Source organism: Notothenia rossii, assembly GCF_949606895.1.
Source record: "Notothenia rossii genome assembly, chromosome: 1".
Taxonomy (NCBI): Eukaryota; Metazoa; Chordata; class Actinopteri; order Perciformes; family Nototheniidae; genus Notothenia; species Notothenia rossii.
In genome coordinates this window covers 64919644-64944325 of record NC_136912.1, presented here as the reverse complement: position 1 = coordinate 64944325, position 24682 = coordinate 64919644, and the positions used below count along the sequence as shown (strand labels likewise).

General features: G+C 40.0%; 1 protein-coding gene across 2 annotated transcripts in view; it reads right to left on the bottom strand.

Annotated features, from left to right (window-relative positions):
• Positions 1–1383: 1383 nt before the first annotated feature.
• LOC307031495 (cadherin-2-like) overlaps positions 1384–24682 on the bottom strand; it is a 140990-nt gene continuing 117691 nt past the window's right edge. For both annotated transcript variants that reach the window (XM_079668651.1, XM_079668652.1), the window contains 2 exons: positions 19632–19793; positions 1384–4386 (listed from right to left, as the gene is read on the bottom strand). In XM_079668651.1, the coding sequence (XP_079524777.1) occupies positions 4180–4386; positions 19632–19793 (369 nt within the window). In that variant the 3' untranslated portion in view covers positions 1384–4179. The remainder of the gene's footprint in view (positions 4387–19631; positions 19794–24682) is intronic.

The following is a 24682-nucleotide window of genomic DNA, read 5'->3' as shown; positions in this document are numbered from 1 at the left end:
CTCATAGTTTTGCTTTCCATACACTCTTTGTTAATTGTATTATAAACTGCCTAAGGGTTTCTGCCCTGTTTATCGTTCACATCAAACTACTCTGTAGGTGTATAGAGATGATGAAGATGATAAGTATGATGATGGTGCAAATAGAATGTTGCAGTAATTACATATTTTTGTAGGCCAACCTGGGAGTTAGCATAACAAGGGCAGCCTCGACAAACGGCAATTAAATGTTTCCATTGGATTCTGGAATATTGCTGAAAATTAGCTCTGTGGCAAACACACGTCCATTATTGTACATGTTGTATTCAGCAAGATGATCTCAACATATTAACACCTATTTTCTAATAGTCAAAGCATTAACGCAATTGCCAAAAGTAAAAAGCTAACGCTAGGATATAAACAAATGGCATCACAGTCGCATGGCTGCGTATCACCACCGCTAAACTAAAGGCGGCTAATGTTAGCGTGATTGGTAGTCTCATATAGTCACTCGTTAGCAAACATTTTATGATGTAGAACGTTAGGTGGAATCTCTTTAGCTTGTGTTAACGACAGACCTTATTTCAGGCAACTAACCAAAAATACATTAGAAAAAAACATCCATGTCCCTGCTGCTTTGATAATGCGATTCTATTTAACTTTAAGGAAGTCGAGTAATAGCCCTTATTTAGTTTGGGCTACTTAAGATACTTTTCCTACAGCTACCGTTTTATTTACTTTAATGATAAAAGTATGAACACATGTAAAGGTTTTTAAAGCTACAATTATATTTTAACACTAAAAATGAATTAAATTACAATGTGTAATTTGGAAAAGCTCACTAGTAATGCTATACCTACAGAATTATCACCAACTTTGCATGTATTATTAAGATTTTTTCGGGTTGAGTTTCACAGCTCTCATTAACCTGGTCTCTAGTAGCAGGTGCTGTTTTCAGAGGGATAAGATTGGATAAAGATCATTTAGCAGTTAGAGACAGATATTTTTTTCAGGAGTTGGTGGATTGTGCTCATGTGTTAGCAGTTATAACAGCATTTGAATGGGTTATTATGTTAATGTTGTTTACAGTGTGTTCTGCTGCCCCCAAGTGGCCAAAAATCAATCAATGCTACGTTAACCCTTTTAAAATCTGAGGAGTTATTCGTTCTTATGGCAATTTATAATGCTAGAGTCCAGACACTGATATCACACTAAACAAAACAAAAAATTAGAGCTCTGTGGGATATATACTTTTGAATTTGTATCTCATCTGAATGACCTTTGTCCAAGACCCCTAACAAAGAGGTGGGGGAGTTAGACTGCTGAATGTTGTTGTGTGTGTGACTGGTGATGAAATCATTTGCAAAGGATCCGAAAAATACTGTTTTCTCAAAATAAAAAGATAAAAACATGCAAAAACGTTTTAATTTGTAATCCAAATTATACATATACAAGGATTCAGGATATTAGCATGTCATTTTCCGAGACAACAGCCAAAAGAACAACAAGAGAAAAAATACAATCTGTACATATTTCAGCTTACAGTGAATAGCCAGTTGGAGACTACCAGAGAACACTAAGGCAAACCATCAGCAGACAAAAGAAACATTGCCTTTTTTTGTATTTAATCCACCACAGCAGAGTAAGAAGAATTTTTGCTACAAAAACAAGGACTGAAGTCTCCCTTTATTAGCGATCAGCTGCATAAGTTACATTGTGATAAAAGCAAAACAAAAAACAGAAGTTCTATCTAAAGTCTAGCATCACTGTACATGTCTTCTCACAAGCTTTTGAACACCAAACTGGCAAAAATATGTGGCTCTTCTGTACGGCTCTGGGTTTCACCAGTCTGCCTCAAAATCTAAATAAATGTCCATTACTTAAGGATGGTAAAAGAAAATATATCTGGCTTCAGGGGAAAAAACATCATAATTAAAAACATCATAATTAAAGGATGCTGAGTTCAACGTCAAAGTAAACCGTTGTAATGTTAAAAGTCAAAGTAATGAATGTAAATGCTGCATTAGTATTGCAAGTATGAAATACTGACAAGTAAAGCAAATCCCAAGTGTTTAAATGCTGCCTGCCACTGGTCCACTGGCAGACTGACAGGACATTGATCCCCTTTTGCTCTTAATTTTACCATACAGTATTAATGCCAATCAACAATCCCAAATGACATTGTGTAATTGCCTGCCTCACCATAGCTGTTGGGTTCCTTGTAGACAAAATGTTGCTTGTTATGCAAATTATTTTGTATCTGACAGGTGGAAGTACTCAGAATCTTTATTTACCTCAAATCAAATGTTAGCTGGTATTTGGTTAGCACCCAAAAAGGGGCGTGGCCATAACGTAGAAGGAACGTACCAGGATGGGTTGCTCTCCTATAAATAAACCATTACTCCTGATCAAATACTTCTTGGCACATTTGAAGACCAGTGCAGATATAATGATGGTGAGTTGATACTGTTTTTGTTACCTGCACATATTGCATGTTACAGCAGTAGGCTTTGGCAGACATGTGTTGTTTACATTTGGTAATATAGAGCTGGAGATGGAGTTGTGTGCTTGTTTATTCCTCAGGTGTATTGACTCCAGAAATCAACGTAAACAAACCTTCCATTTGGTTTTAAAGCTGTGTTGATCATGACACAGATGCTCTGTATTAGTCACTTGAAGTTGTTCTGTGAGATGACCTTACAATGTGTGCAACTCTGTGCTTTTGCGAGGCATCTTAACATGGATTTGTCTTTATGTGATATCGACAGCCATACCATGCTAGTGAGAAAAAGTCAGGGTTCATACTAACAGATTTAGAAGTACCGTTAGCGGTTATTTGCACAGTACATGTATATACGATATCAATGTGATTCAACTTGTTGTGTATTTCTTTTATGGAAGTCAAATGTTTCATCCTTGTTATTATGCTCCAGGGAATAAGTATACCCATGTAAAGTCTGTCAAATTGTCAAACAAAAACTACTCTTACTCTCTTTCTGCAAAGAGAGGTTTTTCTTTCTTTTATCTGCACAACATAAATGTAAATCATATTTCATCACTTTATCTTGCACCACTTTGCTTTTCTACTTTATTATCTGGCAAATAGGCTCAAATACATTCCATTAACATTTCCCATTTGTGAAAGTGCTACAAGGACATAACCACAATATTTAAACTGCACTAAAAATACCTTTTGCTGCTTGTCATAACCTCTTAGGTTCGTGAATAATTTAATTTGTTGTGCAACTAAATGTGCAGGATTATCTGAGAAGAGAGATATAAAAACAGGGGAGGCATTCTTCAGAGCACTTCCATCAAAGCTTAGACATGATGTTGGAGGAGAAAAATCAGTGTGGGGGACGCGAGAGGATATCAAATATTCTGATTTTGGCCGGCTTTGTTAACACGGGCAGTCAGTCACATTAATTCCAGGGCAGAGCGCTGTTTATGCTGGCAGGAAAAGGTGGAAAGGTGTTCCATTGCGTTATATTTGGAATGACAACAGCCAAGATTAAGCTTCAGCGAACTAAATTATGTAGAATATGTATATTTCATTGGAGCTACACACCCAGTGCTGTACAGTAGAGCCATGTTTTTGCTGGCAGGATCCTCCATTGTCTCATAACATAACCTTTTATAGTGTCAATCCAGTGTGTTTGTGGAAATGACTCACACACTCTTACACACATACAGGTAACGGGGTGCAATGCAAACACACACACACGCACACGGTCATTATCATGGCAAAGTGCTCCTTCAGCTGCCGTTGCAAAACATCGGGAGCTTTAAAGCAGAGTCGAGACTGAACACAATCGAAAAAGAAAAAATGTACAAAAAGGCACATTTGACCCCAGTGCTCCTGTACTGTGAGATTCAAGTGTTAAGTGAGCGTCTGTAGCATGGCTGTTGTAGCTCTTTAGAGACAGCATCCCTCTCTGAGCGCACTCGTCTGGCTGCTCACATTTTGTTAGCATAGGGGCTAACATCATACTGTCTGTTAGCCTGAATGCTATCCGGTGCCAGGCCTTGCTCGGCCAGGAGTCAGAATGGTCCCTAGTGTCGCCCACCTTCATCAGCGAGCTGTCTCTTGGTAATACTGAAGTGCAGATCCATAACTCATGTTCACCCATTATCCTCTTTCCTTTAACCCCACCCACCCAACCTGAGCTTAGGACGGGGTGTGGAGGGTAGTTGTTTGGGGTGCTAATCCTCCCCTCCGCCGTAGAGGTCGGCCAGTTTGCGGAAGCGGGGCCCCCAGTCTCCGAGGTAGTCATAGTCCTGGTCGCTGCAGCTGGAGGAGGAGTGCAGGGAGCTGAGGGAGCCGGCAATGGAGCCACTGCCCTCGTAGTCAAACACCAGCAGGGAGTCGTATGGGGGGGCGGTGGGGTCGTTGTCTGCCGCCTTCAGGCCCTGGAGAGAAACAACATGGTTAGGAGGGTTACTTTAAAACATTTCTTGAATTGCAACGGCTCCCGCAGCATCAGGTCTAAAACCACCAGACTCAGGGACAGCTTCATCCCACAGGCCATAAGACTATTACATATCTGGACTCTTTAAAGAACATCCATAAACATTCATCTGTTTGCATCTTGCAAATTATGTATCTACAGTAATACATCATATTCCATTTACTTGTATATAGACACTTCTTGCACTATTTCTATTTTATTTGTATTTACTTGCACATCTCAAACATTCTCTTGCACTATTGTATCTGTTTTATTTGTTCTATGTCCTATATATATATTCATGTTGCACTGTTGGAAGAGCCTGTGACTTTCATTGCCATATCTACACTGTAGCTAATGTGCACATGACAATAAAAGCCTTGAATCCTTAAACCCTTGAAACTACTAGTTACCTGCAAAATAATGAAATAGGTAACCTCATCTGAGTATTAAAACAGAAAATTAATGATGACTTTCTGTGTTACAACTCCCTCCACTCCACAAGGGTTTTCTGTGTGTGCTTCCTGCATGCTGGCTCTCATCTGTATCACAAGTGATCAAGCCATCAGCCTGATGAGCCATGGCTTGGATAAAGAGCCCAAAACCATCCCACACTGTGGCTCTCACTTGAGAACACAGCTGCTGTTTTGGTACACATATCCCACACCCATACATGCATACACACCTGATGACTGACTTCCACATTTGTTTTAGGTTTGCTAAGTGTTGTTATATTGTGAATAAATAAGTATTGTGTTACATGTAAACTGGTCTTCCATCTTTGTGCAGCCTATGAGCCGAGCTGTAACAAATGGGAAAATCCCGGACGAGCGCCCATCTGTTACTTTTGGATTACCTCAATATCAAATGCAATGCAAATACATAAAAGAGATAAGAAATATCAATAGGATGGCTTTAACTCAGAATAATGTAACCTCAGAAAAGAAGAAACAACATATTCAAGACCAAAGATGTGTCCTCTGCTCAGAGATGTTATTGATAGGAAAACGTTCCTTTCATTGAGCACATACTACAGTTGAAAAAAGCAGAAATAACATCTGAGCAGACAGAAAAAAGCTCTGTTTTAGTTTAATTCATACAGTTAAGCTCACACACTTATTTTATGAACATATAGGTTCACCTACTGAATTAAAAAAAGGACGAAGCAGATTCAAGCAGTAGGCTTATATATTTACACAAAGTATCAGCCTACAGAACAGAACAGTTTACAAAGAATTAGGGCCGGGACTTTAACGCGTTAATTAAGATGAATTAATTACACAAACATTAACATATTTTAATCGCACTTATTTTTGCACCGCGGAACGTTTCTCACTGGATGAGTTTCAGGGGTACCGATTATACTGGAGCACCAACTAACGTTCATTACTTCAGACAACAACAAACCACAGTGAACAATAGTCAAACATGAAGGAAGAAGCTGATGAGACCGCTTTGGTTGGCCCCGTGGATGGGACATTTTGTTTTAAAAAACGGACGGATGGAAGCTTCAACAAGAGCACGGTTGTTTGCAAATTATGCAAAAAGGAATTCGCATATCACCGCAGCACATCAAGCCTCAAGTATCACCTCAATGTAAAACATATAGCAGCTAGCGTGGAAGCTAGCGTGGACGTTAGCCCGACTCGGAGTACAAGGACCCACACCCAATTCGCGTTGATCAAACAGCGGCCTATGCAACAGAGAGATTTTATTATCATCAGGATATTGGAAGAATAGGAGGGATTGAGGTCAATCACTGGCACTTTTTTATTTTTATTTTAAATGGTACACTTTATGTTGAACTATTTATTACGTTGTTGGTGCAACTGGCACTTTATGTTGAACTGTTTATTGTTTTGGCCAAGGTTATTGAGAGAGTTGGACTGAAATTGATTAGATTTTTTAAATCAACTGTTGGTAAATCAACAAAGTCTGTTATGGCCTCTGAAGCATCAGAGAGATATTTTCTAATAGTCAGGGTTTCCAATGTTCTGAATGTACTTGAAAGTATTGAGTTTTACTTAAAAAACAAAGTGTTATAGTTTACAGAAGGTCTACCTACCTATAGGCTACCTGAATCTCTGAAATGTACTATATTCCTAAATATGCTATTGCTACACTTTATGGCAAAAATTGCACTTTTCTGTTGGTCTTGGTTAAGTACCACCTTGAACAAAATAAAAAAAATGTTGTTGCTTAAGCTTATGTATTCAGTCATTATTCAATGGTATACTAAAATCCATGTGAAAAAAATTGCTTCTCACTGTTCTCAGATCAAATATTTATATGTGATTAAAAATGCGATTAATTTCGATTAATTAATTACAAAGCCTCTAATTAATTTGATTAATTCTTTTAATCGAGTCCCGGCCCTACAAAGAATACATCTGATCCTTTTACAACAAAGACAATATGCTTTTTTTTACTATAAGTAAAACTGTTATCCTGCTAGTAATGCACCATTTTTTGAAATATAACAGTAATCTGATAACGTATTTTTTGTATGTAACTGTAAGGGAATACAGTAAATAGTTTTGGTATCATGATTAAGTAATCCAGTTACATGTAATCTGATACTCCCCAGTTTGGAAAATAAGGCCACTGTTGGTTACGGTGACTGCACATCACCAGCTGTTCAATGTGCTGCAGATGAATGATTCACACACATCCTGCGTTTGATGTGTGATAGAGCATTCACAGCAGATTTATGTTATTCTGTGAGTTCCATCCTCATCACTTCTTTTTTTTGTATCAATATGTTTATTGATTTTTCAACATACAAAAAATCACATACATAAGACGAAAACACAGAACCAAAAGCAATACATACAGACAAAACAACTACATTACATTAAAGAAAAATCACAATAATAAATTAAATTGGTAGAAACATACAACAAGGGCACTTGAATACATCACCCACCATCCAGTTTTCCAGTAATAAGACCGTATTTCTGTAGAGGATATCACAGTAATTTGAATTTTAACATATCACCCTGCCCCAGGTTCGTTCAGAAATTGAGGTAGGTCGTTGTTCTTGGTATAAAACGTCCCCAGACCTTCTGGAACAGCCCTTGTTTGTCTTTGAGAATGCAAGTATTTTTTTCTAAAGGCAAACATACAGAAAGTTCTGCAATACTAGGTTTGCCCAACTTTTTCCATGTTTCCATGTTTCCAATAAACAGATATCTATAAAGATTTGTTCATAACGCTGTATGTTATGTCCATCCGGATATAGGCCAAGTAAAAACATTTTTGGTTCCAGCTTTAAGTTGATCAATAAAAATATTCTGTACTGTTACCCTAACCACATCTGGTGCATATGGCTGGAATATTAGCATTACATTTATACAGTTTTTCTAGGATATAGGGTTAACCCTTTCTGGTGTAATATACACTCTCATTAGCCAATTGTATAACAGAAGCTTTAGACGCGTATTACCCGTCTGTGTTTGGGCCGCCTTACAAGCTGTGCTCCACTGTTCTAATGCTAGATCTTCCTGTCAGTTTTCCAGGCATTGAGTCTAGAGTTAGAGGATTCTGAGGAGAACGCCAACAGGAGATCATAGAATTCAGATATGATGCCCTTCCCAAAGGGGTTTTTAAATTAAAGCTTTCTCCAATATAGACAGAGGAGGGGCCAGCATGAGTTGATCCTGATTAGCTCTAACAAAGCTCCAGAGTTGCAGATATTTAAAAAATGTGTTAGGAGGGATATCGTATTTACTGAAAAGTTCCTCAAATGAAAAAAAGTTCCCATAATGACTTCCAAACATGTCTTTTAACTGTCCCACCCGCTTTTCAGCCCATAGTCTAAAACCCCCATCAGTATTCCTTGGCGCAAAACGAGTATTTTCCCAGATTGGGCTAAACCAGGAGAGAGAAAAAGATTTGTTCATGTATTTTTTAACCTCCTGCCAGACACCAATCATATTTTTAACCATAGGGTTGGATGTTGTTTTTTTAAGGTTTTTAGGGTTGTCAGAATATAGATAAGTGGGAAGTGGGAGCTTTAAGGAGCAAGATTCAACATCCCTCCACGCCAGAGGCCCCTCCTCTGTGTAGTAAAACATCAATGTTCTCAGTTGAGCTGCCCAGTAGTACCACAACATGTTAGGGAACTATAATCCTCCTTTATCATAAGGCAAGTACAAGAGAGACAAACGGAGCCTGGAGCGTCTGTTATTCCATATAGAATCACTAAACATTTTCTTCATTCTAGAAAAAAAATCTGGAGGGGGTGGCAATAGGGGGGGGAGAATATTCATTTTGAGTATATTAATTCTACCCATTAGATCGGAAGGTTTGACCATCTATCAACTGATTTGGAAATAGACGCTATAATCGGGTTGTAGTTAGAGTTTACAATATCTTCCAATTTGGGAACAGTCTGAATACCTAAATCAGTAAAAGTATTTGCTGTTCTAAAATGACCAACATGTTTGGGTGGGTTAGACCTTTCCTCAGAGTTAAGGAGCATTATGGAGGATTTTGAATTATTTACTTTGTAACCAGATATATGGTTAAACCCTTTAATCAGATCCATAAGGGCCGGTACAGAATTCTCCAGATTTCTGAGGAAGAGAATCACGTTATCGGCGTAAAGAGCTATTCGATGGTTAAACCCTCTCACATTTATGCCTGTAATCATTGTATGCTCTCTCACAGCAATAGCAAATGGTTCAATTGCGAAAATAGAAGGGGGGATAAAGGACAACCTTGTCTACAGCCCCTACCGATCCTTATCGGCTTTGATATGATGTTATTGGTAATTACTTCTTCATACGGGTCATTGTATAAAAGTTTTACCCAGTTACAAAAATTCTCCCCAAAACCAAAACGGTCAAGAAGTTCAAACAAATAGGACCATTCCATCCTGTCAAAAGCTTTATCATCATCTAATGCCAAGAGAGCTGTATGTGGCGCCCCCTTTTGATCATGTAAAATGTTCAAAACCTGTCTCACATTGTGAAATCCCTAACGTCCAGCGCCATATAGATAGAAGAGTTGCGACAGCGGAAGTTCAAAATACATGATCGTCACGTGGTTCATGGAGACTCAGGCCGTTTCTCAATGTCGAGTAAAGCTGCTGCAGAGCCACTATTTCAAGTATACTATGTCATCGAGTGGCGCCGAAGGACTGTTTGAATGCTGTTTAAATGCCCAGCATTCGGCGCCACTAGATGACGTAGTATACTTGAAATAGTGGCTCTGCAGCAGCTTTACTCGACATTAGGTGTATCTCACTTCGGTTAAAAATAGATTCCTTGCGTCCCTCACTTGCGTCGTTTCCCTGCGACTAGTCCCTCCCACCAGGGAAGCGTGGAGAGACGCAAGGAAACCACGAGAAGCAGGGAAATGAGATTTAAGAGCAGTGGGACGTTGTTTCCTCCGGAGTGTCGCGTGAGGCGATGTCTGCTTGTGATGACGCCGCACAGCTGATCGTCTGACAGCAGCCAGATCAGTGCATGCGCTGCATCGTCCGATCAGTGAGCGATACACAGTAAGGGGGCGGGGCGAGTCTCTGAGGATTTCACCAGAGGATGGTATGGTCGTTCCTTGATTATCGCTCCTCCGTTATCACTCCTCGATCCTCCGGCACAAATAAGGCCACTGGGACGGTACTCAAGATGGCGCGGACAAATCAACTTCCGGTGACACCGAGCCCGAGGAGCGAGGAAATGAAAAATAACCGAAGTGAGACGCAGTTCGCGGCGGGCCATTTGAATGCATTAATAACAGGAGATAGAAATGCGATTTTGGGTAATTATTGGTCAATAAAGGTTTTGATTTGCAATATTTATACAACATATCGATGTGTATGTAGTTACATCAATATGTAAAATTCGCTAATATTTGAGGATTAAGATAAAATAAGAAGTACTTTATTGATACCAATTGGGGAAATGTTTGCATTGCAGCAGCAAAAGACAAGGCATTGTAAATTAGAGAAGTTAAAAGACTAGAATTAAATAATCGAAAATGTAAACATCTTAAATAGAAATAAAATAGCATTAAAAAAGTACAAAATATACATAGATAGTGTGAACAGCTATCTTAGTTTAGTTTAGTTTATTTATTTATAGTGTCGTGGACAGTCCCCATCGATGAACTGTCAAAAAAACAGTAAATGGAGCAGCTTTAGCCGACATGGCTAATTTCCAGCTGTTGTCCCCGGCCATCTTACCTGCCTTGTTAACATATACATGTTAGGCTAAAACGTTGCCTTGGTTAAAGAGCCTGTTGCTGTTGTTTATTGCTTTGAATTCTTTCAAACTAATATTTTCTTCTTAAACTTGTATGGTAGTCAGGAGCATCACATCTTAATGTTTATTGATATATTGAGAGGGACGGAAGGAAGGTTTCAAAATTCAGATTAGATTAATTTCTACCATTTCTTTAATTCATGGTGGTTTCAGTAATCCCATGGTAAGTGAGGACATAAGTAATCTAAATGACTAATGTAATCTTTATGAATTAGCAGAAAGGACAGGAGACCGACAGGCCTATCAATGATTTTCAACTGACAGCACAATGACTTAGCAGTTAGCTGCTGCTTTAGAGGCTGAGATTTCATTATATTGTGCTCTTAATAGTAACAATTGTTGGTGTAATTGAGGACAGGAATTTCTAAAATTAATGTTTTCCATGACTTACATTTTTTACTCTAATAAGAATATTTTTTGTTTGGCTTTTTTAGATTTGGAACTCGTAAAATTAATAATCTGACCCCTAATATAAGCCTTAAACGCTTCCCACCTGGTGCTTGCAGAGGTTTCAGAAGTATTAAGCGTAAAATATAGATACATTTTTTTTCCCAGAAAAGCTATTAGGTCTGAGACCTGTAACCATTTGTGCTGACATTTCCATTTGGGGGGGATCCCTCAACAACCCTGGATCTGCATAAACCATACTGTTTGTGGCATGATCTGAAATCAGAATACTGTCATACATACCATCCTTAACTTTACATACCAAACTTGCAGAAACTAAAAAGTAAAATCAATTTGGGAGTATGTTTTATGAGTATTAGAAAAACAGGAATACATTGACAACCCAGGGCATCTATCCCTCCATATGTCCCTCAAATTTAGCTCTTTAATGGATGGGAGAATAATTTCCCTACTTTTGTTGAGAGTCTTGTCTATATGTGAAGATCTTTACCAGGGTCTAACGTACAATTAAAGTCTCCAGCTATAATGTATTGGCCTTCGAGAGATGCCAAGATAAAAAACAAGTCATTTAAAAAATGTGGGTCATCCTTATTTGGTGAGTAACCTGAATTATCAAATACCTTCCCATTTTATCTGCGATTACCTTTGTGACATTTAGTGGAATGGACCTATGTATAAGAGTCATGACCCCTCTCGCTTGGGTAGTAAAAGGAGGTGAAAATACCTCCCCCTGCCATCTCCTCCTAATCCTAATGCCTTCCTTCAAAGCCAGGTGTGTTTCTTGAAGAAACATAATGTTGGACTGTAAGTCTGTTGACCTTCCCATATCTTGCTTGACCTTTTTAATCTTTTGCAACCCTCTACAGTTCCAGGGTGTAAATTACATTTCTAGTCCGCTGGTCATAAATATCCACTCCAAATGAAATCTTCAAGTAGTATTAAAATACCCCTAAATAACAATAACACAAATAATAACAACATAAACGCTTCTAAGTGCATCAACCCCAAAACACAAACCCACAAGCCCATAACCCAGGCTTCTTCCCCCCTCCTTACTGTACATTACATGACATGTCTTTTGTTAGACGCTTTTATCCAAAGTGACTTACATACATTCAGTACTGTGGACAATCCCCACAAGAGCAATTTAGGGTGAAGTGTCTTGCCCAGGGACACAACGACATGCTGACTGCAGTGGGACTCGAACTTGCTACCCCCTGATTCGTAGTCCAGCACTCTAGCCACTGAGCCACAGCCGTCCTGTACACTCCAGTATAGCTTGAGACCACTCCACACTTATACCTCATTCACACCAACGCAACTCCGGTTCAAGCTCCGTTCTAGAGCTTTTCAGGTTCAGAAACGGTTCTTCGGTTTAGCTCCGGCTCTTTTCACACTGCACAGAGTCCGACTGGTGCCAGAGGCGCGGGAAGGTATTTTGAGTGGGCGTGCTGAGGTGCTGGACTCCAGTGAACACTACGGGCACTATAGAGCACGCGCAAAAGCACTCCCCATGCGCAAACACACAGTACACCCGCGACTGCTACAATGAAGGCTCGATAATCAGCTCACGGCATATAGGCAGGGGTAAAGTGCTATTTTTTACGATTGGGGAGCGGACCTCACCTCTTCTAGGGAGGTCCGGGGGGATGCTCCCCCGGGAAGATCTTTTTTAAATATTGAAGTTAAAAGCATCAATCTGGTGCACTTTGAGAGCAACATTAAGATATCTATGGATACATCTCTCAACACCCAGATGAAACACAACTGTAAGCAGATGTTCTTTTTCTTTATGGATATTTTACAAATCACTCCCCTTTTAAACTGTATTCTTGTTTTACTGCCATATAGTATTTCATAACTGTTTTTCCTTTATTCCCTTATTTCTTTTATATGATCATATCAAGGTGTGCCGCGGAAATAATCTTTTGAATAATTTGTGACCAAACCGTTTGAGACCCACTGAGATAACTTAGACTAAAGTTAACTATCTAAACACTAGAGTCCTTTAGCTCACATGAGCCTCTCAGCTTCTCAGCCTCTCTCTCTCTCTCTCTCTCTCTCTCTCTCTCTCTCTCTCTCTCTCTCTCTCTCTCTCTCTCTCTCTCTCACTAAATGCCTTATTTCCGCACGCACGCACGCACACACACACAAACACACACACAGAGCCGAGCTTGAATGACACAAGAACACTTATATTTCCATGCAACTCTCTAGTTGGTCTGGTGTCTTGACTCTGTTGCATTCACTGAACACGGGAAATTACAGTCCTGCCGTCCTCTCTAGTGTCATGAGGAGGTTGAGGTAAAGCACGGTTAATGTATTATATAATTGAGGTAGAATTGTCCGGGGCTACAGAAAAAGCATTCGGGCAGGCCAAAATATTATTTTACCAACAATGTGGAATTTATTGGCTACATATTATACAGATTATGCACAGCGGGAGCAGCAATAACCGTCAAATAATAATTCAGACAGGGGAGCTCCGCACCCCCTGCCTGCCGCTAGGGGGTGCTGCAGCGCCCTCAGCACCCCCCTTCCTGCGCCCATGACTGGTACTGGGTCATTGCGTCATTGTTTGCGTCATGACTTTTTGTTGTTGTTCAGGGGTTGATCACGCCCCTGCCCCCGCCTCAACGTAAGCTTGACGTATGTGGTGCTTTTGCTCTGGCCTGACAATTGTTTGGTGCTCGAAATGAACCGGATTCCGGTTGAAGAGGCAAACCCGGTGCTTTTCAAGCTCCAGCTCCGAACCGGCTCTGAAACCCTGTTGGTGTAAATTAGGTATTAGTGAGGAATAGTCAAACAGCGCCATCACCCCAACTCCTACATGTAATCTGTCCCTCCTGTAATTCAAGTATAACCAAACTTTTATTTTAATTTTTATAAAAACAACGAGCAATTGAGCAGAAATGTCAAGGCACACCCGGCTATAACTAAGATTGTCCTCAAAATTAATTATAAGTATTCATGTTTATGCCTTAGAACACAGAGAGTAACGAGAGGGCTGTAAACACCGCTCTGAATTACAGAGCAACATTGCACAGTGTTTGCGCTATTTAGCCGACCTTTCAGTCGTCAGAATGACCCGGAACTTAATAAAGGAATCTAGCGCGAAGTGCATCATGGGATATTGAGTACCGGTTTAAAACAAAACAGTTAACCGATGTACATCTAAAACTTTACTAACGTAGTGTTTTCCCAATCCCTCTAATAATTATAAGTGGCAACGTGTGCATAACCCTTTAAACATAAGAAAATAAAATGGTCACATTTATATGACCTGCATTGAGGCGAAGCAAAAACAAAGAGATACCGCCGAATAGCTTAGCCTTTAGCTATCTGTAGCGTTAGGCCCCAATCTGGGAGCTCCGCTGGTATCCTTTTCCACCCAAACCAAAACATATCAATAAGTCTGTGTTATATTTATATAAAGACACAAGGTTGTAAAATAACATACAAAATATAAAAATTATTCAGTATTTCAGCGATTACCTTGCTCAACTCAAGATCAAGATCAGAACGTAGCAGCTAAGAAAAGGATACCAAGGATGGCCGTATTTTAATGTTCTGTTCCTTGTAGCCCCCTACGCTAACGGGAGCTTGGATGCTAGGCTGGCATGCTAGCCCGTTCTTCGGCCTCATGGCCCTGTTCAACCCGTCATCTCCTCCTCAATTCGCCTGATGAAAGGCCTCCACGTCCGCTGGTTTCTCGAAAGTTTGTGTTTTGTCTTTATGTGTCACCAGCAATTTGGCAGAAGCATGCCGTATCGAATCCCCATGGAGCGAAGTTTCTGCCTCACGGCGTCAAATTCCTTCTGCTTCTTGTGTATCCCGGCCGCCAGGTCTGGGTAGAACCGGACCGGCCTATCTTTGTAGAGTAGTTGCTTTTTGGCTCTGACCACTTTCAGCACCGTCATCTGGTCTCTGTCATTCAGAAATGTCATGATCAGTGTTCTCGGGGAGCATTTGGATCGCTTCTCTGACCAATTCTGTCAGACGCTTTTCATCAGTGCTGTTCAAAGCTTGTGTAAAGCATTACACTTATTATTGTACATGCAGCCGATGCATGTCATTCTGTGTGCTTGCTGCTTCCATATTGTTTGTGTGTGTGTATGTGTGTGTGTGTCTTTTGGTCGGGCTGCAAAAAGACATCTGCCAAGCAGAGCTATGAATAATGAGTTGGAGCTGTCAGACATGGCATGCAGATCTAGACAGCTTAATCCTGCAGACATGACAAGCTGATGCTCCTTGTCCCGCGTTAATTCCCTCCTCCCTCTGAGTGACAGGAGTGTCTTCACTCTGACAAGAGACGCGGCCCACAAAACATTTCCGTTTACCATTTTCAGCACAGACGAGAGGCATAAAACATACACAGCAGGATTTTTAAGATTTAGTTTTTGTCTTTGAAACAACTCAAAGCACTTACATCAGTAGGCAGACCATTCATGCACATATTCTGCAATATATACACTGGTGGCAGAATATTCCTTTCTAGCGGCCACCCACACAGGGCCCCTGACCTGTCCATTGTGGAAAAACATTATACATTCTAAGCCACAGCTGTTGTGTAACCCTGTCTTAAAAGTCTGCGTGTATACATCTGTAAAATGAGTTAGTACTTTTAAGAAGTATGTGTGTGTGTGTGTATGTTTGTGTTGGTAGTGGTTTTCTGCTGTAATCTGCTGAATCTCCTCCTGGAGCGGCAGCATGTGACCCAAATCCTCCTCTCTTTCACAGTATGCTCCTCCATAATCCTCCTTCTCCCCAGAACTCCCTACTGTCCATCTAACGCCTTCACACACACACACACGCACACACACACGCACGCACGCACGCACGCACGCACGCACGCACGCACGCACGCACGCACACACACACACACACACACACACACACACACACACACACACACACACACACTCTCCTCCTCTCTTTGCTTAACTCTTATTTATAGTTGCACGTAAGCATATATCATATTCTACACTGTTTTTTCTTTGCCATTTATTCTTATGTAGTGTTTGATTCTCTCTGCACTTTAATCAACAAAACCCTGTTTGGCATGGACTGTCTATTCCACTGTGTTGAGTTTCCTCCTTTATGTCAAACAAAAGCCACTGAAACTGATCTGATCATGGTACTGTTGGAGTTAATACATGTGGCATGGATAAAAAGAACCCTATTATACTTTTGGGGGGTTTTCCTGTCCTGTAGTGGATTATATAGGTTTTAGTGCATGTAAATGGTCTGCAAAGGCCCAAATCCCAAAGTTTCGATCTGCCTGTTTGTATCACACACACAGAGGATTGATGATAAAGTTGACTTTGACTTTTAAATAACAACAGAGCCCGTAAGCTAACCAATCTGGCTAACACTGGCACGTTTACAGCAATGTTGATCAATGTGCACTCACTGTCCATTAAATAAAAAATCAGAGCAGACTGGGCTCTGGTTTCAGACAGAGGGTGAATATATGAACCTGAAGAAAAGAGCATAATATGTCATTTTTAAATGCAGAACTTTAAACCAGCCTGTTCTGATCTCATCGCTGCACACTTGTGCCTGTGCAGGGCTGCAGTAAGGAGAAACGTAAAGGTTAGAGACTGGCTTCCGATTGGAGGGTTGACATTTTGAGTTCCTTTGGGAAGTGAACTGCTTTCAGGAGTTCTGATGGGTCAGGCGGGTTTTCAGGGTTTAACATAAGTCTAAATCTGCTCTGGAATGAAAGCATGAACACAGGTTTCTATAAACCCTGAGCTTTACTATACAGTTCCTATAGAAATATGATAGGATTACTGTAATCCTGCACAAGATATCGTCAGACTCTTGTAGCTCACTCGATCATACATTCTGCTTTTCTCAGACATACTCTTAGAGTGCTGGATCTTGCACTGTCATGGGGAAAATCTCCTACAGTGTCCATTTTTAAATCGAGTGGCCTGCCTGTTAAATATTTGATACAATGTCCTCTGGTTTAGAAGTGATGAGGATGGAACTTCCGGTATGGCGGCGCGCTAGACAGACGTGTTTCTTTCTCCTCCGCACAATCTTATTAATCCTGATATAAAACCAAACTAACTACTATGAAAAAGCGAGCAATACATTTGCTAAGAATATCCTGATGCCTTCTACCTCAAAAAGTAACTTGCCAATTCTCGAAGCTATCAAAGACTTAAAAACTGACTTCTCCAACAGACAGGATGGAGCATTGGCTGCAATTGCTGGACTGAGGAAGGAGGTCAGAGAATGTATGGAACGTGTTAACAGTGCAGAGTTGGGCATTTCTTGCACCGAGGACACTATCGTCCACCTACAGGCTAAGGTACAGAGTCTCGAAAGTAAAAACAAAGAAATGGAGGACAAAGTTATCGACTTGGAAGCAAGGTCCAGAAGTTTTAACTTAAGGCTGGTAAATATGCCGGAGAAGGCGGAAGGCGACGACGCCTGCTTAATTCTGGAAAAGTGGATCCCGGAGGCCCTTGACACCTCCTCGCACACATATTTTAATACAGGCTGAACCCATGTGTGGGAGAATTACTGGAATTTTAGACATAATTATGTCAGTTTGGCCAATTTTCTACATTAACTTTCCCACAAACTCGCCAACAGTACCAGGAACTGGACAGATGTGTGGAGCTTTCTTTAATATCAGAAGCAGAATGATGAATACTGCATTTATACTATATTTATTTAATTTTAGAATGAAATTAAAAATATATATATATTTATATAAACAAAAGAAGTAAGAATGTGCAATAAAAGATAAAATAAAATATTATAAGATATTATATGAAAACACATGATTCAAATTAAATGTCCAATAATTGAACAAAGATTGTCCGCTGTTATCCTTATCTCTACAATGCACCTCATCAAAACCACAAAGAGTTGATGAGAAGAGATGAGAGCCAGGTGGAGGACTCAGACGTGGTGTGATCACATGTCTTACCAACATGTGAATGATCCTTAATGACCCGTGCTATGTAATGAATAATGTTGGATATATTTTTTCTTTCAGGAATCTGCGCCCACTTGTTTAACAGTATTTCACAATATGCTGAAATTTAAAGACGTAAAACAATGCCAACAGATATCAGGTTTTGGCTGCCCATAATGTTACAACAGCCAAAGTACTGACACTCCAAATAAACACTCTCATGTCTTCCCTAGAAAAATGATAGCAGCATTCCTGCATTCAAATGTCTGACTAGGACCTTTATTAACATGTTAAACAGAGCTGTTCCTGATACTTCATTGTAAATCTCTGTTTCTGTTTATCTTTTTTATTTTGGTTCCGAACCTAAACAAAGTAGTTTGGTTAAAGAAAACCGAGGCCGTCCACCCAAACCCAATGTGTTGAATAACTAATGTAAAAAGTTAGATTTTTGGTAACCAACCTACATTTTAACCAACTCTGTGGTTCACCCAAGACTTACAACTGATTTAAGTCCTCTCAGCATGATCTTTACACAGGGCATGCCTATGTTCAGCACCAACAGACGACAGACAAAGTAAGCAAGTAGCTTGTGAACTTACAAATGTTGCTAAAATGCATAGTTAATAATGCTGTTTGCTAACACATTCAAAACATCAGTGAATGCAGCTTAGTTTTTCACCTCGATTGATTCTCGTCTGTTGGCACAAACTTTATATAATTTCCTGTTCCGGCACAACATGTTTTACTTTATTGGCTGAGCAATGTGAACCAACAACACTAGGAAATAGTATTTACTGTAAACTATAACGTAAGACAAATGGAACACAGTGACACACTGTCCCTTTAAGGAGCTGGTGACTGTTGGATTAACTAAACTCAAAGGATTTACCTCCAGGCAGGTAGCCCGGCTGTGCCAAGCTAATCCTGACCGCTGGCAAAGATAATTAAGAATTACAGACGGTGTGCTCTGCGTTTCTCTGCCTCTCACTCCCTCATGTCAGTTTGTTAAACAAAATAGTGTCTGCTGTTAGCGTGCACCCCCCTGCCAACCACACATATATCACTGATACCACCCTGATACTGTTTTATTTCATACCAGGGAAACAGGACTGAACCTGTACCAGAACGTCTTTAAATCTGAATCAATTTGCATGAAAAAATCTATGCCTGTGTGGATCAGGCATTGCATTATTTTTCAATTAGAAGTAAGTCTTTGAATGTTAAAGTGGGTTAGTTCCCATACTGGGAGCTCCGAATAGCTACAAGGGGTTTGGTTTGAAAAATCAGTTTGAACTTCAATATCCCTAAATCCTGAAAGGTGATGGGGTAAACTGCACACATCCCGGCCAGTCTTTGATGCTTTATACTAAAGGATAGAAAAAGAGATGAGAGAAGCAAAAGTTCTTACGTTGGAAAATCCAGTTTGCTTTCTGCTAACCCAACACCAGAATGTAATCTGGGCCAACAGATTGTATCTCAGTTATTGAGAATAGACACCATCCTCTTGCCGGTTCAGAACAATGTTTTAATCAAATATATCACCACATAGGTTTAAATTGAGATTAGTCCCACACAAACAGAGACGGTCTGTACCTCATGGATGAAATCTCCAATATCTCCTGGGTGGGGGGCAGCAGAGCGGATGGGGTACTGGTGGTCATGGTGGAGAGGCCTCTCATCCAGTCGTCTGATCCCCACCTTGATGCACTCTGGCTCCAGGGCATCAGGCTGCTGAAGCTGACTCAGGTCGTAGTCCTAAACACACACACAACCAATCATTTAAATGTTTCTATTACAGTCAGCAAGTTAAGGTAATTTTATTTATACAGCCACATATCAAAAAGAGTATGTACAGCCCTTCAATTAAATATGAGGACATCTTTCTTGCCTTTCTGTTTGTTACTCAGTAGCAACATTTTTCAGTCTAGCTGGAAAAAATATCATGATGGAAAACAACTGATTAATTGTAAAAAACTCCTTCAAGGTGAAGCATACTAGCAACATTAAGAGTCTCCCGCATGGTTTAATAATGTGAGACTTCACTTCTGTGCAGTGTTCTGAATGCCAATATCAGCCTGCTACCATGCTCACAATGAAACTTTAAGCAGCCTAACATGCACATGATGACACTATTAGTATGCTTACATGCACCGAATGACACTGTTAGCATCATTATGCTCTCACAATCACACCGTTAGCTTCTTAACATGCTCACAATGACATTGAAAGTATGCTAACATGCTGGCAATGACTGTGTTAGCAAGCTAACCTGCTCACAATGAAGCGGAAAGCATGCTAACATGCTCAAAATTACACTGAGAGTAGGCTAACATGCATAAAGTCATAAAGAAATGACCTGACGGTAGCGCAATAGGAAATGTCAGTGGATTGATTGATAATTGGAAACAACTGATAATAAAAAACAATGAAAATAATATGCCTTTATTTCTACATCTTACTGATTATAAATTCAATAATTACTTGATTAATAACAATAACTGTATCTGAAAATGTAGATAGTATTTCGTGGACGATGTGAGTATTATGCGTGGGGACCCCGCACTTTCCTGAACCATTGCTTAAACTTCACACATTACAACATGAAAAAACATTGGGATGCTGTACATTTCAAATGTCAAGCTCAAATAAAAATTAAAAAAAGCTTTCCAAAAAAACCCTCATATGCTGTAAAAATAACAGGACGGTACCAAAGCTCTTAACACAAAACTTAACTAGGACGACTTGGAACAACATACAAACACTGACAGTAACTACGTATCCCCCTCTGCTGTAAGAACTACCATTTCTCCTACACCTTCCGTTCTAGGAAAGGAATAAACCCCCTCAAATGCTCTTTATTTACCATCCACTTACACCACAGTGCCTCTTTCCATTTCTCTCACAGTGAGCCTGCCGAGGGGAAGTGTGTGTGTCATGGCCTCTGATCTGTTTGTGTTGAATGGTAGCGTCTGAGTAATTGCAGCAACCCCAGAAACCTTTTTCTTGCTCTCTGGTCTCCAGGGAAATCGACTAAAGCAGCCTTTTCAAGACATTAACAGCCTGCTGGGGACTGACCTTGGGCTTTGTTCACAACAATTGCGCCCTACAAAATACTTTTCTCACAAGAAAGGCTGAGGGCCCTGCAGAGAAAATAAATGCTGCGTGTTTCTTCTTGTATTTCTATACTTACAAAGACCTGATAGAATGATGTTCTTTCAGTCAGGACTTTTTTTTACTTCTTTAAGGACTTGATTGAAATAAGTACACCAGGAGTAATGCATGTTTGGCCTTTAAACTATTTAAAATAGTGTTATGTTTGAGAGCATGTTGTAGCGTCTTGAAAAGTATTTCCTTCCACGAGGTAAAGCTATCCAATTAATTCAATTATTTTATTGTTAATTGTATATGATTAGAAAGAAGTACTAATTGAATAAGTCTGCACTGCATTACCGTATGACTGTTTATTAACAGCTAAGTGGATGGATTACTAAAATCAGAATCTATTTTCTGCAAGTGGGGTTTCATTATTTATGGCAATTATTGGAAATTAAAGACTCAGGCATGTAGGAAAAGGCAGTTTCATAATTGAAAGCAATGTGGCATGAAATGTTAAAGAGGAAATACAGTATCAATTGTCAGGTTCATATTTGTATTGTGTTCCTCGAGTCTATTGTGACATGCCTAAATGTTCAAAAAAGTTCTTTATTTTTCTCATACTACCTGTGCTGCAGCACCTATTTTCACCTTCTGTCTGGAAGCAGACACCAGTCTAATTGGTCAGCTTGCCAGTTCTGCTGTTATTGGTCAACCACTTAGAGAGGTCCCCTTAGCCTATGACGTGTAATGTGTGTGTGTAAAGTGCCAGCCAATAGTGCGAGTGTTACATTAGGATGTCACTAAGTAAAGGAGACCAATGGAGGCGTTTCAGGCAGGGGGGGAGTGTGTGGGAGAGAAGCTCCAGGATTTTAGCCTTTGCAGACCATTTACATGCACAAAAACCTACATAACACACTACAGGAGAGGGAAAACCCCCAAACGCCTAATAGGGCCTCTTTTGGTGTTCATAGTTGAATGTGCAAAGGACTGCTTTGAACGTTGGAGTTAAAGCACACACTTACTGGACCTCTGCAATACGACACTTGATGGACGCTTGTCTCTGATGGAAAACAATACTTTGAGAGACTTCCTTCTTATTTACATATAGAGATATTAAATGGCCGCCTGTCAGGTGTGTTCAGCTTTAAGCACCTCAGACTCGTCTCTGCTATATTAACACATTGCACAGGTGTGGAAGGTCTTACATTCTCTAGGTCTGATTAGATTTTCATGATGTTTCTACGGGTAGCCTGTCTGTGTTGGTCTGGATTCAAGCTTTAGATTAAAGACGGACTCAGTTCTCAGACCTTCATTGACAGAAGTTGGTGCCTTGGTTTTAATCATAACCTATAACTAATACTACTATATGCTTAGATGCTTAGATGCTTGTTAAAGGTTACATAATGCAGGTTATGTGTTGGTTCTCCTGCAGCATAATATAGCAAAAGTATCTCATCTGTCGAGATCACCAGTGAACGCTACATTTCAAAGCAGAGGAGGGTGGGTCATACTAACCTTGATGTGCTACCTTGCAGGGTCATGTCATGTCACACTGATTGGTTCAATGAAATAAAATAAAAAATACATGCAATCGCAAATCAATGCAAATCTATGAATGCAACTTTAGCACAGTCTCGAACAAGCTTTTTCAAAAGTGGTGCTTAGTGTAGCATATTAATTAATTGTATCTGTGTGTATTGCCAGTGTATTATGATTATGATGTATACACAGTTTTACCTTGAATCTGGTAACATTATGTGGCCTTTAGGGATGTGCATCTCCATCACTGAGGCCGATGCGCATCTCGATACGTTGTCAACAATACGATACATTAACTAGACCCTCCAGAAAAACGTGATTATGCGATCGCATAATTTACCGCATAATCAGCAAAATGGCGCAGATTTTGAAAAGGGCGCATATTTATTAAAAGGGCTTTATTATTAATAATCCCCGCATTTTTTCACACAAAGTTGAGGAAAAAAAGTTAACTCATCTTGACGTAAAGTAGTGATGATGATGATGATGATGCTCGCGCATCACAGAAGGTAAACAACACCATAGAGTGAACGTGTGGAACTCACACAAGAGAGAGAACACCAAGATGAAAAAATCTAATCCATCTCATTGACCGACGAACATTTCTGCTAAAGACCGGGCAAAGCAGTCTTGCACGAAAGTGGGGGGAAACTATTCTGCACCCTGTGCAACTGTGTGTTGGAGCCATAGCTTGGAGCATAAGACAAAAAACGACGGTGACGACCCACTTTGATTCATTCAAACATTCAAAAATGCTTTCTGCTGCTGCGGACAAGAAAGCCAAACAGCTCACGTGCACCGAGGCATCAACCTCCAAAACCCTTTCGAGGGCTACAAGAAACGAGGTGAGTAGCCTACAAGATTGAAGCTGGTCAGATAACGAACGAGTAAATGAAAACAGAATGAGGCGGAGAAGTGTGTGTGTGTGTGTGTGTGTGTGTGTGTGTGTGTGTGTGTGTGTGTGCATGCGTGCGTGCGTGTGTGCGTGCGTGTGTGTGAGAGAGTGTGATTAAAATAGCCCAATTGCTTTTACAATAAATAAACATTGAATGTGTTTAATTGAATAGTAAAGGGGTTTAACGTTAGTGACAGGTTGTGTGTGAGAGAGAATAAATAAGACAGCCCAATATTAAAAAAATATATATTTAGCATATTTCGCAACTTTCCGCATATTTTGCAACTTCCCGCAATTTCACCGCATAAAATCACATAAAAACCCTGCATGTTTAATCGCATAATCAAGGATTTTTGCCCGCGTTTTTCTGGAGGGTCTAATTAACGATACATTTGAAACACCAGGCGATGTGATGCGATACGATTCACCCCTGTTGCGATACGATTTGATTCAACATTATGCGATTCGGGGCGATACGATGCGATTCAATACGATGCAAAATAATGATACTTCAATATGGTACGACAGAGGATTTTTGTTTTATTCCTTATATGCAGCAAATCATACATTAACAAAAAAGTGCTTTACATATTTGGTTCTCACTACTAGTACTGCGCATCCCATCATGCTGTTTCTTTTTTTTACCTTTTTTACCTTAAAAAGCTCTCCAGAGTACAGTACAATGTTATAACACCTCACAGTTAAACAATTTAAGGATGCATTGCTCATGATTAACAATGTGCAAATAACAGCTACCATAGTGCAAGGCCCATACAAATGCCAGCCTGATGTGCTTAACACTCATGCATAGGCTAACTCACCAGTGAGCAGGAAGCAGTGGTTTCTATATGAACAATAAAGAATACAAATAACCTTTCACAAACAGCTCTATCATAACTGCTTACAGTAAGGAAGACATTTAAACTATGATTGGCAGTCACAGGCTGTTGTAAACTAAACACCACTCTCACTGACATAACACCTCACTGAGTGATTTAACTCTATGTCTAACTTTCAGGTTTCTCTTTTCAGCCGCAGACCCCATGTCGCCTCTCTATGTGCGTCGCTTAGTTCCTCGTACTACTTGTGTACTTTAAAGCGGCACGGCATTGTT